Source organism: Nomascus leucogenys, chromosome 11 (assembly GCF_006542625.1).
Source record: "Nomascus leucogenys isolate Asia chromosome 11, Asia_NLE_v1, whole genome shotgun sequence".
NCBI classification, from domain to species: domain Eukaryota; kingdom Metazoa; phylum Chordata; class Mammalia; order Primates; family Hylobatidae; genus Nomascus; species Nomascus leucogenys.
This window is the reverse complement of record NC_044391.1, coordinates 36,033,753-36,054,000: the sequence shown is the minus strand read 5'-3', so window position 1 is coordinate 36,054,000 and position 20,248 is coordinate 36,033,753. Positions and strand designations below refer to the sequence as shown.

The 20,248-nt window shown below is 33.7% G+C and overlaps 1 protein-coding gene across 15 annotated transcripts in view; it reads left to right on the top strand.

The window, feature by feature from the left end:
* The window catches only part of DGKB (diacylglycerol kinase beta), a 799,601-nt gene that overhangs the window by 329,631 nt on the left and 449,722 nt on the right, over window positions 1–20,248 (top strand). For all 15 annotated transcript variants that reach the window (XM_030822175.1, XM_030822171.1, XM_030822169.1 and 12 more), the window contains 2 exons: window positions 7,049–7,122; window positions 12,936–13,010. In XM_030822175.1, coding sequence (XP_030678035.1) covers window positions 7,049–7,122; window positions 12,936–13,010 — 149 coding nt within the window. The remainder of the gene's footprint in view (window positions 1–7,048; window positions 7,123–12,935; window positions 13,011–20,248) is intronic.

Sequence of the window (20,248 nt, the reverse complement as noted above, 5' to 3'; positions counted from 1 at the left end):
TAAAATTATTATATATTAGAGAACAGAAAATTTAATTATAAAAAAGTAAATCAATATGTACATTTTGGAACTCATATCCATATGTTCAGAAATTTCATAGGAGCTGTCAAATATAAAATCTATCCACAATTTTATTAGCAAAAAATTCATTAATTAAATTATCCTATTAAATTTTTGTTGAAAAAAATCAGCATTTTAATTCAATACGTGGATGGCTAATGTTGATAAGTTTAAATCTTCAGCTATTCTGGGTTCCTGGAGTGAAATTAATGAAAGGGAAGCCTAATTCTGAAATCTAATTGTATTTCACATGACTAGGCACATACTTCTCATCACAGATGGGGAGCATATATCATTTGTTAAATAGGATAGCTTAAGCATTATGATGGTATTTTATATATATTAGCTTGTTTAATTCTCTCAATAAACATATGAGATCAATACTATTATTATTATCATTTTCAAAATCATGTTGATGCCCAGAAGTATGATAACTTCCCCAAGGACACAGTCAGTGGTAAAACCAAGGTTTGAATGAAGACCATCTGACTAGAGTTTATGTGTTTCACTCCCAAGACACCCTGTCTCTTTGCTTAAAATTTTTCAACATGTATGTAACTGCTAAACTTCTGAACATCTTGTTCTTCTATGTACTTTTATACTGCTGCAGGCTTTGAGATACAATTTATGTACGCAACAGAATTTTAACTCCTCTAATCTCAGTTTTCCAAGATTTTCATAATTGTGCCTCAATTTGCCCAGACATCAAAACCAAAATTAAATAGTACATGCAGTATTTTAAAGATTTTAAACCTACATAGTAATATGTTTGATTTTATTTTCTATTTATTTTTTATTATACTTTAGGTTCTAGGGTACATGTGCACAATGTGCAGGTTTGTTACATATGTATCCATGTGCCATGTTGATTTCCTGCACCCATTAACTCGTCATTTAGCATTAGGTATATCTCCTAATGCTGTCCCTCCCCCCTCCCCCCACCCCACAACAGTCCCTGGAATATGATGTTCCCCTTCCTGTGTCCATGAGTTCTCATTGTTCAATTCCCACCTATGAGTGAGAACATGCGGTGTTTGGTTTTTTGTCCTTGCCATTTAAAATAATCTGAAATATTTGACCTTATTACAACTAAATTAGTCACATTAAAAATCTTAGATGATTAACATTCTTTGTGGATGTGTTTCATCTCTCTAACCAGATAATAACTTTTTATAACTTTCTTTGACATATAAAAGTGTCAGCTAAAATTGTGAGTGGGACAAGTATAGAAATCAGCCCTAACAAAACACCAGTTAAAAAAATACCATATGTGTAGTAATAATTTTTTGAATTAAAAAAAGTTGGTATATAATCATGTGCAAAAGTCTGTTGTACCTCAGCAGAAAGGACCAAAATAGAATACACATATATAGCCACATAGTTTTGGAGAAAAAAAATAAAAGAATAAAGTTCTAGATAGCTGTTATATGCAAAATGAAAAAAATAGTAATTTTGTGTTGTATTTATCAATTTTAAAATACCAAAATGTTTGTTTATTATCAAGAAAGGTAAAAAGATCTGCCATAAAATTAATTTTTTCCATGAGCTTTAAAAAATATATATCATTAAAAAGCATTGAGTTGCAGCCCAGTTTGCATATAACTCAGTGACAGAAGAGATCTACACTGCTTAAAGAAGACTATTAATCATAGTTAAGCACATTCATCTTATTTCTTTCCAGCTAACCAGCATAATGATCAGGATTATTATTTCTAATTAGAGGAAGTAATAGATCATGTATCACCTTAGGATGAGTCTCATTAATTAACCCAAGTCCTAGGGGACTTCAAATAGAGGTGGTTAGGCACTCTGTCTTTGTCATCACTCACACCATAGGTTTACACTTAATACATATGATCAAATGTAATTGAAACTACGACTTCTTAACATGCAAGAGATATAAAATTACAGATGGCTCTCCTACATGTGAAGAAATAAGGAGAAAACAGAACAATTGTTTAAACTGTATTTATGTTGAAGTCACCTTGTTCCTAAATATTCTTTGAGAAACATTTCCAAATAAAAGGGTCACTTAAGAAGTAACAAATCTAGTTTGTAACACTTCTAGCACAAGAAAGAAAGGAGGACCCTTATGCTTAAATATCTAAAACTGAACCAGTGTCTTTCCTCACAAAACTGCCTCTTTATTTTATCTTCCTTATTTGTAATATCTTATTCTTGTAATCACCAAGACTATAAACCATGCACCCATGCACTAAATATAACTGTATAGTATATATGTATATTAAATTAATTATCTCTATATAATTAATTCACTTTCTTTGATGTATGTGTGTGTACGTGTGTGTGTATGTCCTTTGCTCATTTTAGAATTCTCAACCCTGTTGGCTGTTTCATAATTAGCACTTCATTGACATTCTAACTCTCTATGCAAATCCAGAATTATTACTCTATAGTTTTGAGCATTATAGCAACCTTTAAACTGAGTATCTCCATATACATAAAATGGTAGATAATAAATGATGTAAAAATAGAGCTGAGTAAGATAAGAAATATCCGGGCTAAGAGTCGAAATTGTCTATAATTTTAAGAACAATGGCTAGTTTAGGCCCCATTAATAAAGTGATATTTGGGTAAAGACTTGAAAGAGATGAAGCAGTTGGTCATTTGGATATATGCGGAATGGACAGCCCTAAGGTAAGTATATGCCTAGGGTCAATAAGAACTGTAGTTGGAGTAGGGTGGGCAAGATAGAAAGTGGTAGCAAGTAATTCAGAGAAGTAACAGGGGCTAGAATTTTTAAAGGCTTGAAGGCTTCAATAAAGACTGACTTTTGATCTGAGTGTGATGAGAAGATATTGGTGGGAGAGATAAGCAGAGGAGTGACATGATTGAATGATATCTTAAAAGGCTTACTCTTACAGAGATTAGATTGTTAGGGAGCCAAGAGTCCAGTACATTACTGTTGAAGTTATTCAGGGGTTATAGGATGTAGGCTTATTAGGATGGAGCAGTGGAGGTAGAGAGATGTGATGGGATTCTACATATATTTTGAGGAATGAGCAAAAGATATGCTGATGAATTGACTACAGGGTTTATGAGAAAAGCGAGGAATCAGGAACTTCTCCAAGATATTAATAGTCTGGACCATGCAACTGAAATGATGAAATTGCCATTGACTGAGATAGGGGAGCATCTGTATGAATGTTTAGAGGGAAATTTCTGTTGCTGTTAGGTATCCAAATAAAAATATCAAGCAGGTAGACCAATATGTAAACCTGGAAATTAGAAGAAAAGACAGACATGAATTTGGGAGTGAAAGGCATTGATGGCAGCCATCAGATAAGATGAGACCATTAAAGGACAGAGTGTGTATACAGAAAGAAGTGATTGAACTGGGATCCAAAACCAGTCTAACTCTAAAATCATGCTCTTTAAATGTGCTGTTTTTAACTGCCCCTTTATGTGATTTAAAAAGATTTTACATGATGAATTATATTCAGTATGGTGGAGAATCCAGTGTGAACAGTCTCCTGGAATGCCCTGCACATCAAATTTATAACAATTCTTCAAGATTTCAGCTACCACAGATGCTATAAAATCTTTCTAGACACTTTCTGTCTTCATCAGTATTTTTTTTTGTGTGTGAAACCATATTACTCTATCTCAATTATTGTTTAACTGTTTTGAAAAGACACAGGGTTCTGTAGAGAGCCTCAAGCACAATGGAAGAGTCATGGGAGATTGAGAGCAGGTTGAGGGTTCTTTCATCCTTTAAACAAATCAACTAGGATGTCATCTGTTCTATATGCTGTTCTACTTCAGATGATCTCAAATGCTGTATAAATATGTACTTCAAAGAAGGAATAGTTTTAAGCTGACAGAATTTTTGATATAGTTGTGTTTTTGTCTTTCACCTCCTACTCCACCAAAATCTATAACAAAAAGGACACAATATTTTAGGATGACAGCAAATGTATTTTCAGAATAACTGAGTTTTATATCTTATTTCACAATTGTTTTGTGAAAGTAAAAATCCTAAATTCATAGACAGATTGGATACAGTCCCAAAGAGAATTAGTAAGCTTGAGTATAACATTGGTACCTAACTACATTGGTACCTCAGATCCCATTTAGGTTTCATCAGTTGTCCCAATAATAGTTTTTTCTGCAAAACTAGTCCAGAATCATATTAATTTTCTGCTATTGATGGTTGTATTGTGTGTATATATATATATATATATATATATATGTATATATATGAGAATGTTTTCATATTTAGGAAATACTAATGTAAATGGGAGTAGTAGTGATGGAGCAGAATTTTGGCAACTTACTCTCAAGTGGTTGAGGGAAAAAGTTAATTGAGAGTCATTGCAACTTTTCTGTAAATTTGAGATTTTTTTCAAGAAAATAAAAATATTACTGTAAAATTTAAAAAATATTAATGTAAGATATTTCCATAAAACTTTATTCACCAAAATCAGATCCACTGAGTTTCAGAAACTAAGAAAACTATTTGTATTCATTTTGTCAGTAGACATGTTTTGCATTGCAATACTATGCAAAGATAGTTCTTATCTGATTGACTTCTCTGAAAACCAGAATCTGGAATCAAACAGATCAAATTAACTAATTGAAAGACTACATGTAATGATATCCACAATTTTACTTATCTCATACTTTATATGTTAGGACTGTCTGAAAATGAAATCGTACTCAATAATGAGAAAAGTATTATGTAAAATAATGGTTGCTAATTGATTGATATTATTCCTGTATATCCATATTAGATATTCAACATTTGCCACCTGTGGAATATCATCAATGTTCTAAATTCTTTAAACTGTCTGATTTTTCTAATACATTTAATCTGTTTCTCCATTTAACTACCCCTAAAAATTACATCAAGATTTTGTATTTTATTTTGAGATGCCTTACAGACTATAATCTATTCCAGTGGGATATTTATTTGTTCATAACAGTATATAACTTAAAACACAATTTTAATTCCCCTTTACTTGACAATTTATAGTGATGTCTATAAATATTCTAACAATTAAATGTCTCTGAAAGACATTTCAAAACATAGTTTGAAAATAATTCGATATATTGGACTCAGCATGAATTTTTGTATAATCTCATATAGTTATAAAATGAATGTTGACTTTAGGGAGAAAAGGAAATCTCATCCGAATGAGTATTTGGGTTCAGAGTTAATACTTTGCTCATGCTTAAAAGTCTATTTACTTTGAGATTCCCATTTCTACCTAAAAACAAGTAGAAACAATTCAGATCAACTAAAAAGTCAACTGAAATCTACATCTATTTATTATTGCGTATTTGCTTATGAAAACTTTAGGAGTTTCAGTTTTGTAATAGGATGAGAAATAAAGAAAATCGAACACAGGTTTTTAGATACAGTTGTTTTTTGGTGTTTTTTTCATTTTAGTTTTTAATGGGAGGAAGGGGTACCCATTGCAATCTGCAGCCACCATGGCTTAAAGATAATAGGCACTTTACGTACGTTAATTGATTGCACACATTTGGTTCAGGGGAGACCTGGGAAGTTAGTGCATAAGTTTTTCCTGCTCATCCTTCTCCCAGCTGAATTGGAGACAAATTAGGAAGAAAGAAACTTTGTCCTTTTTCCTATGGAAAGTAAAACAGAAACAGACACAGTAAATTATAATGAGAGCTAGTTGGATATGAATAGAACAATTACGAATATCTCAGTGAGTCTTCCCATTTCGGTAATGTGAAGATTTTAACATTTCCCCGTTGCCTATTCTCATTAGAAAAATGCCATTTTACTAAAGAAGTGGAGGAAAATATGTTAGAATATTTTAACTTATATTGTTAAACAGACAGGAAGGAAGGGCATGATATGATAAAATGAGTGTTTTTAATTGTCTCATTAAATATTTAAGAATGCTTTCTAGGGGAGAAATAACACTGCAGTAAAGATAATTTGAATCTACTTTCAAAAAAGCAGATTGATTCAAAACTGTTCAACTTAGTATTTAGAGGACACAATTAGCTGAATACTTTTGTTATTAAATTTTTTTCATCAAACTGTATTTAGATGGGAGTTACATAGGGTTACATTGAGTAGGAATACTTTTATTTTAAAAAGTCTATTATTTAACATTGGAATCAGGTAAGAGACAACACTTGTCCTTTTCCACCCTATGTAAAACAACTCTACCCACACAAATACGTACTATCACCTTACCTGCTTTATTTCCCATCGTGGCATGTTTCATTCCTAAATATGTATTTGTTTATTGTATATTTCTCCACTATAATATAAGCTCCATTAGGACAGAAACTTCGTCTTTCTTGTTCAACTGAGAGCTGAGTTGTGATGAAAGCGGTAGCACATGACATATAGTCGAGTCAATTCGTGTTACCTGAAAGAGAGATCAGTAGTTAATGGACTCTATTTAGCAAATAGACTTGATTAACTAGCAACCTATTCAGCAAGCAGGAAAAGAAAGCACTGAACAAATTGTGTAGATAAGGACTCTTAGGCCAAAAGGGACCTCAAAGGATCTTATTGAGTTTCTTTCTAGTTCACAAGTGGTTGGGAAGATGGATTCCACACATGCCTCAAAACTCTCAATTAGGACTCCTGCATAAAAGAAGGGCTCTCTATAAGTTGATCTCTTTCTTTGCTACTCATCCCTTTTTCCTCAAATTCTGCTTTATTCTGGCTCATTCACTTACTGTCTGAAAATCGTAACTTTTGTTTTTATCTTACAGGAATTACAAACATTATTCCCTCTTCCTGACTGCCTTCCCCTCTGCCCTCTACCTAGATAGGCATGCCTTTCTTTGTGGAGGAGGTTTTCCTGTTGAACACACCACACACACACACACACACACACATGCACACACACACACACACATTGTAGAAAGTAATATTGAAATTGCGTATTGGTATTTTATAATTTAGAAATAACAAGGAGTCTTCTTCATATATATGGGCCTAATAATTTTTCCATGTATATAACTTTTCTTATAGATTACTCCTGTGCCTGGTACTCACCCACTTTTAGTTTTTGTGAACCCCAAAAGCGGTGGAAAACAAGGAGAACGGTACGTTTTTTGATTAATTTTTGTGTCTATGTCACATATATGTAAAAAAATAGACAAAACTATGATATAAAAATGCTCAAAAACAATTATTCCTCTCTGCTAATTTTAATGCAAAATAAATGATGCTAGCATTTAATATGTTTATATGATCTTGTTTTTAGGATTGAAATTTTAATACAATGGCCTTTTGTAACTATTTTTACTATTATAGCTCAGGTGTTTGAATTCTCTCTACCCCACCTATCACCCCTATCCTGTAACAAAGAGTCTGGCTTCATAAATACTGTTGAATGAAAATTGGTTCTCTAAATGGTTAACAAGATGAATCCACATAAATCATAACTCAGTACTGAGGAACAGAATTTATACCCAACATCTAGGCAAAATATAATGATTTTCTGCATGTGCATTTTGGAGAACATGATGCTATATTTCCTGGAGAAGTACAATATATTTAATCTGAATATTAATGAGCTGCATTATCAGGTATTTCAGCATTCTGGCCGATAACATTTTATTTTGTAATGAATAAATGATTAAATCATATTATTTAATACAAATATGAAAATCACTACATTGAAGAGTAAATCTTATGTCTTACTAAAGATGACAGTCATAAACAAAAATGCAGTTGTACCTGCCTTAATGCTTTTCAGATACCTCTCCTAATCTCAACCAAAAATAAGCAAGCAGATAAAAGCCCTCATAACAAACATGACAACAGTATAACAAATTTCCCTTGTGGCTCACCAAATAGCAAAGTTGAAATGTTTTCATGAATAAAGTAATTTTTTTCTACCATTTAACTTTCCAGCTTTCTTTCCATGAAATGAAGAATGCTTTTCATTATTGAATCAACAAAGCATTTTTGCTTTAAGAGTATAAGATTATTATCCCAGCACTTTGGGAGGCTGAGGTGGGCAGACCATGAGGTCAGGAGTTTGAGACCAGCCTGGCCAACATAGTGAAACCCTGTCTCTAGTAAAAATACAAAAAAATTAGCCAGGCGTGGTCATGGACGCCTGTAATCCCAGCTACTTGGGAGGCTGAGGCAAGGAGAATCACTTGAACCTGGGAGGTTGCAGTGAGCCAAGATTGTGCCACTGCACTCCAGCCCGGGCGACCATGTGAAACTCTGTCTCAAAAAAAATAAAATAAAATAAAAAGAGTAAGATTTTTTTTCTTTTCATCAATATATAGTTATGTTTTACTCCTCTAAATATGATAGAAATTATTTTAAATAATGTTTTAATAATTAAAAATATTCCCAATGCTTTATTAAAGGGAATAATTTTACTCATAAAATAATAATTAAATAATAATGCTGAAATTACTTTCTTCTTTACTACTTACAGTCTGTTCGCTGTATATATTTAACAAAAAAAGAAAACTTGCCACAAAGAATTAGATGAGACTTAAATCCACATTGGAAATTACAGAGTATTGAAGTTTGAAGAGAAAAAAAAGTAGTATTTTCAAAGGAAAATAATTTTTTCTCCAATTAAGATAATATGAATCATGTAGAATGACCCTTAGTTGAATATTTGCCTTCCATTTCTACCAGTACATATAAATAATTTTCCCTAACTAAAAAAAAAAAAATATATATATATATATATATATAGTTACACTTAAAATCTTAAGGAAATTAAACTTACTGGGGGCTTCAACTTCGAGCTCTTCTATATACACATCCACTTGTGTTTTGTTCTTTATTCATTGACTGGGACCACGCAAAGTCAAATGAAATGTAAATATGTTTTAAAGGTGATCTGTTTTGAATGCAAACATAATTTTTCTGCCTGCGTAAGAGGCACCTTTCACAAGGTGATCCCATGCAGTGTTTTCCTTTCCAAATTTTTCGGCTTTTTTGACTTTGATATGTTAGGTAAGTTGCAAAAGGTCACAGAATCATAAATCCACATGAAGTTTTCCATATCCATCAATAAGACTGAAAATGTTCACATATGTGTTCAGGCAGCAACGCCTAGTTGAATCCAAACTCTACTAGTGACTGGGAATAAGAGGCATAATACACAGTCATGCAGAGAGGCAGGGACATAAATAGATCTATTGCAATACCATATACTACAGGTTAAAGTAGAAATGTTTAAAATAAAAGTGCTATCAAAGTTCAGAGAGGAGATAACTATCTCTGAAGACCAAGAAGTCTTTAGAGAAGAAGTAGCTTCTGTATTGGTTCTTATATGATAGATGTTTGCCCGATGAAAGAAGGAGAAAGACAGACTTGTGAAATGGCAGGGTGTCAACCAAGAGGAATTTACCGGGATAACAATGTAAGGAGAAAGAGGAGAAAGATGAGAGAGAAACTGTGGCTGAATTGTGAAGATGTCTTAATTTTATATTGTGAATAACTGGACACTGGCATAAACTTTGCATCATGGATAAGGCGTGACTGTACTTAGACAATAGTATAGAGGAGGGCTGGGTTGCCAAGAATTTTATAAAGCTGGTGAAAGAACTTGAAGACCTTAAGTAAGGCAGTGGGATAAAATAGCCAGGTTTGATAGGCATTTTTTTTAAGTTTGTTGCCAAGGACAACGTCAGATAGGGTATTTCCTAGGTTTTCTTTTAGGAAGGCACAGAGTTGTCCACTAGTAGGTTCAGGTGCCAGGGAAAAGAGGGTATTGAGAACAACTCTAGGTGATATGAGCAGATATTACATACTGAATTTGGAGAGGTTTATCAGTAAATATCATAAGAATTTGTTTATAAAATAATCATATTTTCACATGTATATAAAACCAATTTAGTAACCTAAATATATCCTTTAACTTAAAAAAAATCTTTTTAATTTCAACTTTTACTTTAGATACAGGAGGTACATGTGCAGGTTTGTTACATGAGTATATTATGCTCAGGTAGCAAGCGTAGTACCCAACAGGTAGTTTTTTCATATCTTCCTCCACTTCTTCCTTCCCCACTCTGGTAGTCCGCCATGTCTATTGTTCCCATGTTTATGTCTGTGTGTTCTCAAAGTTTAGCTCCTGCTTAACACTGCATGCAGTACATGCAATATTTGGTTTTCTGTTTCTGTGTTAATTCTCTTAGGGAAATGGCCTCCATCTCCATCCATATTGCTGCAAAAGACATGATTTCACTCTTTTGTAATGGCTGTGTAGTATTCCATGCTATATATGTAGTGCATTTTCTTTATCCAGCCCACCACTGATGGATACCTAGGTTGATTCCATGTCTTTGCTCTTGTGAATTGAGCAGGGATGCAAATAAAAGTGCATGTATCTTTTTGGTATATGGTATGTTTTCCTTCGAGTTTACACCCAATAATGGGATTGCTGGGTTGAATGGTAGATCTGTTTGAAGTTCTTAAAAAAAATATTCAAACCATTTTCTACAATGGCTGAACTAATTTACATTCACAACAACAGCATAGAGGCATTTCCTTTTCTTTGCAGCCTTGCCAGCATCCACTGGTTTTTGACTTTTTAATAATAGCCATTCTGATTGGTGTGAGATGGTGTTTTATTGTGGTTTTAATTTGCATTTCCGTGATGATTAGTGATGATGAGCATGTTTTCATATGTTTGTTTCCTGCTTGTATGTCTTTTAAGAAGTATCTGTTCATGTATTTTGCCCATTTTTAATGGGGTTGTTTGTTGTTGTTTTTTTCCCATTGATTTAAGTTCTTATAGATTCTGGATATTACACCTTTGTTGGGTAAATAGTTTGCAAATAATTTCTCCCATTCTGCAGATTGTCACTTTACTCTGTTGATGGTTTCTTTTGCTGTGCAGAAGCTCTGTAGCTTAATTGTCAATTTCTGTTTTTGTTGCAATTTGAGGACTTAATAAAAAATGTGTTGCCAAAGCCAGTGTTGAGCGGGGTATTTCCTAGGTTTTCTTTTAGAAATGTAGTTTGGGATCTTACATTTAGATTTTTAATCCGTGTTGAGTTAATTTTTGTATGTGGTGAAAGGTAAGAGTCCAGTTTCATTTTTCTGCATATGGCTAGCCAGCTATTCCAGTAACATGTATTGAATAGGAAGTCCTTTCCCTATTGTTTTGTATTTGTTGGCCTTGTTGAAGATCAGATGAAGGTTTGCAGCTTTATTTCTGAGTTTTCTACTCTGTTCCATTGGCCCGAGTGTCTGGTTTTGTACCAGTACCATGCTGTTTTTGTTATTGTAGCCTTATAGTGTGATCCTTCCATCTTTGTTCTTTTTAGCTTAGGCTTGCTTTGGCTATCCAGGCTCTTTTTTGGTTAAACATGAATTTTAGAAGAGTTTTCTTCTAAGTCTTTGAAGAACGACATTGGTAGTTTCATAGAAATAGTGTTAAATCTGTAAATTGCTTTGGGCAGAATAGCCATTTTAACTATAGTGATTCTTCCATGAGCATGGAATTTTTTTCATTTGTTTGTGTCATCTCTGATTTCTTTCAGCAGTGCTTTGTAGTTCTCCTTGTAGAGTGCTTTCACCTCCTTCCTTAGTTGTATTCCTAGGTATTTCATTTTTTTGTGTGTGACTATTGTAAATGATATTGTATTCTTGACTTGACTCTGGCTAGATGTTATTGAAATGCTATTGATTTTTATACATTTATTTTGTGTCCTGAAACCTTGCTAAAATTCTTCAGTTCTAGCAGCCTTTCGGTGGAATTTTGAGAGTTTTCTGAGTATAGAATCATTATCGGTGAAGAGAGAGAGCTTGACTTATTTTCTTATTTGGATACATTTTATTTCTTTCTCTTGTCTAATTGCTCTGACTAGAACTTCCAGAACTATGTTGAATAGGAGTGGTGAGAGTGGGCATGTTTTGTTCCAGTTTTGAAGAGAATTCTTCCAGCTTTTGCTCATTCAGTATGATGTTGGCTGTGGGTTTGTCATAGATGGCTTTTATTATTTTGAGGTATGTTCCTTTGATACAAAATCTGTTGAAGATTTTTTTTTATGACAGGATTTTGTATTTTATTAAATGCTTTTTCTGCATCTATTGAGATAATTACATGGATTTGGCTTTTAATTCTACTTATGTGGTGAATCACATTTATTGATTTATGTATGTTGAACCAACTTTTATCCCAGGAATAATGCCTGATTGTGGTAAATTAACTTTTTGATGTACTATTTATCTCTTTACTTTTAGTATTTGTCTAAGAATTCAAACCATGTGAGATACGTGCATGCATAGAAACATTTCTATTGTATTTATTTATAAAGATTGTTTTCTTTCAGAAAAAAAGAATTATTTGATATATGCTGCTAAGACAGTTTAGCAATTTTGTGAGATGACTGGTCAAGATCTTGTTTATATGAAATGATTAGGCCAGATGAGGCTACATTCTTTGCTTACAAGTACCCATACACAATGTACAGTCCCATTTCATATAGGGGATAGATAATTTTCAGATCTATTAGAGATCTATAGAGGACAAATTATTCACAAGGATTTATTGAGAGAAGATATTTAAGCAATTTTATACTGAAATATTAAAAATATATATATTTATTTGAAATCTAGCTAGCTAAATAATGTTCAAAAGAGGGTTAGAGAATATTCTAAATGTATGTGCATATTAAGGATCCAAGCAATATTTCTAACTTATGAACTATATTGCCTTAATAGTGGCTACTAAGTCTTTTAAAAAACCATTAATTCCTATTGAGCTGTTAGACTTCTGATATTGATTCAAAATTTATTAAATTGATAGAAATTTTTTATTAAATTATATAATTAATTGCAACTATATATATTTTATAACACTGAGAGACATTACTTATTTTAAAAGTATTGAATATTATTAAATTTTTTTCCCACATTTTCACCTTTATAGAATTTACAGAAAATTCCAGTATCTACTAAATCCTCGTCAGGTTTACAGTCTTTCTGGAAATGGACCAATGCCAGGGTAAGTCCAAGGATAATATTATTACCATAAACTCAATTAATGTTAATTAATTAAATAAGCTGCCTGACATATCTAGAAATAATGTTATTTGAACACAGCAGCATATTAGTACATAAAAATGAAATATCAACTACATAAGAGAAACCAGTGCAAATACTGGCTTTCCAAAATAGTCCATTTCTAGCAGATTTTTCTTCTTTCTAAATATTGTGAAGTAATGCTCCTTATTGTACTAATAATGATAATAATCACACACACATACACACGCGACAAACTAGCTGAATGCCTGAACACTGCCAAACAATGTATTTGAAGAACTATTCTCTTTTATTGTACTTCTTATATTTAAAATATCTGCTAAAAGTAAAGAGAAAGCTAGTTAGCCCATTTATGCCTAGTGTTCCATTATTGGAACACTAAGCATGTAGGAGTTATTTATATTCTACGACTCAAGGTCATCGCCAAGATCTTATTTTTAAATTCAAGTTAAATTTTAAAAATTGCAACCTCCAGTATAAATGGGTTAATGAAAAAATCATATGATTTTATTTACTACTTACCAAATCTAATCAATATCACCCTCTTATACTTCATTGTTAACAGGTAAGATCTAGTAAAATAAAATATATTTTTTAACATAAACTGTATACTTTTGAAGTCACTAATATGCATCTAAATAAATCACCATTAATTTGGTTTAGTTAAATAATTAATGTCATTTTATTTCATTGTCCTCTTTTCTATCAACATGAGGGTAAACATTAGACCACATGAAGTGGATGGAAGCTCTATAAGCTTTATGCATGCTTCATTTTTTTTTTAAAAAAAGCAGTTGATTTAAAATAAGTCTTACTTCTCACTCTCAGGAACCAGAAACCAAATATTTAAATTGTACTCCTTTAAAAACTCAGAATAAAATTTGTACCATAGTGTCTTATACAAAAAATACGTTCATAAAGTATAATTAATTAGCATAGTCTTTCAGCATTATATTCAGCTCTTTCTTCTACTGCCTTGCTGCCTGCTGTCTGGGATCAGTTTCCCAATGCTGAGCAGCGATCTGCAGAACCTCCTTCCTGTGGATGATAGGCTCACCACAGGAATTTAGTTCAGAACAATGTCTTTGTCAAGCTCCACACTCCAGAATCTAGATGATCAGGATCAGACTGTTGGCTAAGTGAGTTAGCTACACGCAGGAAGTCCCCAAGTAGATAAAGCCAAGCAAAAGTAAAGTATTGTAAACTCAGAAGCGCAGTCAGGATGGCTCTTTTTCTTGTCCTTTAATATTCTCTGGACTTCAAAAAGGTAGCTCTTCTGTAGAATTAGGATATTGTGCATTCAAAACTGTTGCCATTCTAAGACCCCTATAAGTTAACTCAAACCAAGTTAATCCAGGATTTTCCTGTATTTCATAGTTAAACAAGAGGTCAATTGGCTCTGCTAATTACAAGCCTTATAGTTTAACCTCTGTGTGGCTTCACTATCTTATGTGTAAAATGAGGATTTGTGCCTGCCTTATAGGGTAGTTGTGAAGTTAAATGGGATAATGCCTATGAAGCAAATAACAATGTACTCACTGCATAGCATGTCCTCAATGAATGTGGTTTATTATCCATATTATTTGTACAAATATGAATTAATAATTAATAAAAACATGACTGTTTTGTAGCAGTATGTAAATATATTGGAATAAATTTGATTTTAGCCCTGTTCTCTCATTTCACTTTTTTCCTACTACACTTTAAATATGTACTACATGTTTCCTTCTACTCTTTCAGTTCTAGGCATCCTGTTATCCTCTGCTCTATCTTAACATGTTTAAAAAATGAGAGTAATATACGTAACTGTAAAAAGTCTACACTACAATGAATATTATTTAGAAAAAAATTTAAAGGTCCCACTTTGAGCACTACTACTCCTCAGAAATTATTATTGTGGTTGTTTGGTGTAGCTTCCCAATCTAATACACACATATAAATGAGCATATTCCCCTCTATCTATAACGTATTCATACACACACACACACACACACACACATACATATATATATAGGTATATATATATGAAATATATATATGAAATATAGGTAGATAGTTTTCTACGTAACAGAATATAGATTTTATATTATCTTGCAACTTGCTTTCTGTACTCTAAAGCAGGGGATACACATTGTTCCATTTCAGTAGACATTGATCAGTTTCATTTTTCTAACTGCTGCATGATATTCCATAATCATGTGAGCCATCCCATTACTGATGAATATTTATATTGCCTGTGTTTTACAATTATTACCAAATATGCTGCATCAATATCTACCAATTTATCTGCATATTCTTCAAAGTATGTTCAAATATTTTTATGGAATCAGTGGCTATGGGTAGAATTGCCTGGCTGAAAATATTCAATGTCAAAAGTTTGTTTTAAAAAATGAATTTAAATATAATTGTGTTGAACTTTTAGCTTCATCTTGATCAATGTGAGAATGTCTTGTTTGCCTCTGATACCGATGCCCACGCTGCATCCCTAGTGTCAGACTCAGACTTCTGTTAGAGAGCTAGTCTTTGTTTATCCTAAAGGCAAATGCCACAGATAGTTGCTCAGAACGGGGACTCTGGCCAGGCTATGATGTTGCCCTTTCTCTGAACCCAATGACTGATCTGCTCACTTGTGAATCCTCCCAGCCCTCTTTCTAGGTGTATTGCCCCGATCATGCTAAGAGTGTCCTATTGCAGTGATTCCCTTTTAATGTGTGGCGTTAGAAGTTGCTCTGTTTCATAAGGTCTCCCTATTACTCTGATACCCTTGGTGATTTATACATTTTAGTTTTATCACCATTTCTAGTTTATTACTTTTCCAGTGCTAACAATAGATTTTTGAATGCATACTCTTGAAAGTATAGTATGCATTTTTTCTGCTACTTTAAACCTGCAGTTATTCATTCTTCCAAAATCTTTTTTAAAAAAATTTTCCTCTTTACCACACGAGATTGAGGTATTCTTTTGGTATACAACTCTTCTTTTATCCCAACTTTTTTTTTTTTTTTCAAAAACTTTGTTTATAAGAGGAAATAACTTTCTTGAACTGAAACTATTCCTAATCTAGATTATCTCGCAAATACTAAAACTCACTGGGCATTTCATTTTTTATCTTTGTTTTTAAAACAGAAATGGGTATGCATTCTGTGTTTCCATTCTATCTCTTTATATAAATCATCTCTCCCTGATCCTGATTATTCTGTTTCAAGGTGTCTGAAACAATAGTCTGTTTCAAATAAGTTGTTTCCTTCCTAATGGAACATGTTGTGATATAATTGAATAAATTATTTGGAGGTATAGGTTCGTTAAAAGAGATGAAATATAAAATATAAATTACTCTTGGGTTTTACATAAAAATATGTTTTCCTTCACTACATTAAAATAAGTATGTATAGCTCTAGCTGTACACCAACTTCACATGTTAATGTGACTTATGAAAAGTTCATATCAAGTTTTTTGTGTACTTGTGACATTACTTTTCCCCTTCTAAGTCTAATCTTCATGAAAATACAGATGGTTTATTCTCACATTATTTCTAAAATTTTAAGTGAGAAATAGGAAGCACTTAATGAATTGAAATAAAATACAAGATAACTTTAAAATATGTAAATTATTTTTCAGATTGATCAGGATGATTAAGAATAATTAATTGTTTGTGAGAAAGCTGCTCTTAGAAATCTTTGCTTTCATCTACCTGAACTAAATGCAAAAGACACATAATTTTTAAAATATAATGCAACAGTCAACCTACAGATTTACATATTTCAAATATCATGCATATTTCTATAGTGAAACTTTGGAGTATATTCTCCTATTAAAATAAATGTATAATTTAGAAAATGCATAACAGATTTCACAGATTTCATTACCTTCTTAATTTAAAATATCATTTTATATAACCAAATTTCTACCATATTTTATTTAAGGAGAATCTCTTGAATCAGAGCTTATGACCTTTTACATATGCCTCTTGTTATGAAATTATGACACAGAAATGAACAGAATCCTCAAAAGGCTAAGGAAATGTTCATCAAAATTTAATTGAGCTCTGTTGCAAATTTCAAATATAAAAAATTTTCTTTACTAATATGAAAGTGAAGCACTCAACTCTCTCCTCATGATTAATCATAAAATAAAATGCAGATGATTCTGCAAGCTCTTCCCCAATTAAATGTGTAAGCATAATTCTGATTCTGCCTTGGTCACTGGAGTGATGGAGTTTGAAAATTGATTCATGCTTCTAAATTAAAGATCTAAGGATTAATAAAAGTAACAAAAATATGTTACCACAATGAATAAGATCACATAATTGCTTGCCTTTTACACAAATTTCCCCCTTTGAGTCATTGTAGGCCTTTAGTCACCTTTTACATGCATCCACAAATGCACTATGATTTTAAAGATGTTGAAAAGTCTAGCTTTTATTATCTGTCTCACCAACGAAGGCCAAATAGCAATTAGACTAGAGATCTGTGTGTCACTGTTTAAAGATTATTGTCTATCAAAATTGCTGAAACACTCTAAAGAAACAAACACGTTCTGAATTGGCCATTTGAAATGACCGGTTCGTATTTGTGTATGAGCTTTAACTTGTGTTTTATTCTGTTCTGGCTGCTATAACAAAATCCCTTAGACTGGCTAATTACAAACAACATAAATTTATTTCTCACAGTTCTGGAAGCTGGGAAGTCCAAGGTCCAGGGACCGGGAGATTTGGTATCTGCTGATGGCTCACTTTTTGTTTCCAAGGTGGTGTCTTCTTGCTACATCCTCTGGAGGGAATGAATGCTGAGTCTCCACATGGCAGAAGAGCAGAAAAACAGCGGGCTAGTTTCCTCAAGCCCCTTTATGAATTCACTAATCCCATTCTTAAGCGTAGAGTCCTCATGACCTAATCACATCCTCAGTACCCCACCTCCTAATACTATTGCATTGGGCATTAATTTTAAGCATTAATTTTGGAGACACATGAAAGTTCAAACCATAGCATTCTGGATTGGGTCCCCCAAAATTCACGTTCTTCTTACATACGGATACATTACATTCATTCCATCCCAATAGCCGTCAAAGTCTTAATTTGTTTTAATACCAACTCAAAAATCTAAAATCTAGAGTCTCATCTAAATATCTTCTAAATCAGATATGGATGAGACTCAAGGTATGATCCATCCTGAGCTAAATTGCTCTTCTGCTGTACCCCGTGATATCAAACCATTTCTGTTGTTTATAAATTACCCTTTATAGACTTGTAGTCTTTACAGTCTAAAGTAGTTTGTTATAGCTGCCAGAATGGACTAAGAGAGAATTGGTACTAAGGAGTGAGGTGCTAATGCAACAAATTCCTAAAAATGTAGAAGGTGCTATGGACTGGGTAGAGGCTGCAATATGGAGGATGAGGAGGAGGAGAAAGAGGAGGAGGGAAAGGAGGAGGAAGAGGAGGTGGAGGAGGAGGAGAGGTGGGGGATAGAAGAAGAAAGAAAGAAGACCATAGAGAGAGGTTCAGTCTTAGAGATTATCTACATGGTTGTGAACAAAATGTTGCTAGAAATATGGATAAGAAAGGCCATTGTAATGAGGTTTCATACGAAAATGAGGAACAAGTTATTTGCAACCAGAGGAAAGGCAATCCTTGTTATGAAGTGGCAAAGAACTTTGTTGAATTGTATCCATGTCCTACTGTTTTGTGGGAGGTTGAACTTTAGAGTGCTGAAATACCATGGAGTGATACTTGGTAAAAGAAATCTCTAAGCAAAGTGTTGAGAGTGTGGCATAGCTTCCCTTGACTGCTTATAGTAAGATGTAATAAGAGAGAAATGAATTAATGACAGAATTTGTCATCAAAATGGAAGTAGAAATTAAGGATTTGACAAATTCTCAGACTGGCCAATTTGTAAAGAAAGAGAAATGTGTTCATGATAGAACACCAACGGTGTTACCAATGAAAGTTTGATGAGTAGATTAGTATGTCTAGAAGGAATCCAGAATGCTATTCATCAAGACAATGGAAGAGTGGCCCTGAAAACGTTTCAGAGATCTTCAAGGCTGCCACTCTCATCACAAGCCCACAGTGTGAGGGCCTTGAGGACAGAAAGGCTTCAAAGGAGGGATTCAGGGCACCTGTGGGATCTCAGGGCTCACTTCCCAGAGCTGCCTCAAGTTTCTGCTAAATGCATTCTAGTGCAGCACTCCTGGGCCACTCCATCTGTGGCTCCAGTGAGCCTCAGTGCAACCAGGGCCACCCTTCAGGAGACAGAAGTGGTAAAGGTTTGCAGCATCCAGCTGGTGCTAACTCTGCAGCCACAGAGTGCAAAAGCTGTGAAGGCATGCCTACCTCTGCCTAGATTTCAAAGGATGGAGAGGTCCTGGAGATCCCCAGACCCCAGACAGAGAACTGCTACATGGTTCAGGCCCCTGCAGAGAGCCTCCACTAGGACAATGCCTAGTGGAGCTATGGGGGCTGGGCCACCTCTGAGACTCCAGGCTAGTAAAGCCAGCCTGAGAGAGCTGTTGGCATTCAACTCTAACACGTGAGAAATGCAGTGTGGGCTGCACACAGCACGGCCATGGAAGGAATGGGGGTTTCGGGAGCCTTAGGGGCTTAAACTCTGCACAGTGTGTTCAGAAGGCAGGACATATTGTCAAAGAGGGTTTTTCGGTTTTTGTAATTCCCAGCTTTAAGAGTTAATGTTGTTTGCCTTGTTGGGTGTTGGACTTACTTGGGACTTGTTACTCCTTTCTTCTTTCCTATTTATCCCTTTTCAATGGTATTGTCCATTCTATGGTACACCATTGTATTTTGGAAGGACCTAACTTGCTTGATTTCACAGGCCCACAGCTGGTGGGGAATTTTCCTCAAAATAAATTGTACCTGGAGTGGTAACTCTGTATTATTTAGATGATGGTTAGAGGAGACTCTGGACTTTAAACTTTTTCGTTGATGCTGGAAATTGTTAAAACTTTTGGGGCTCCTGGGATAGAATGGATATATTTTACATATCAGAAGAACATAAATTTTGGGAGAGCAGAGGCAGAATGCTATGGTTTGAATACTTGTGTCTCTCCAAAATATATATTGAACCTTAATCACCAATGCAATCATATTAAGAGGTGGAGCAATGAGCAAATGATTAGGTTATGAGGGCTCCACCCTCATGAGTTGGATCAATGCCCTTATAAAATGGCTCAAGGGAACTAGCTCTCTCC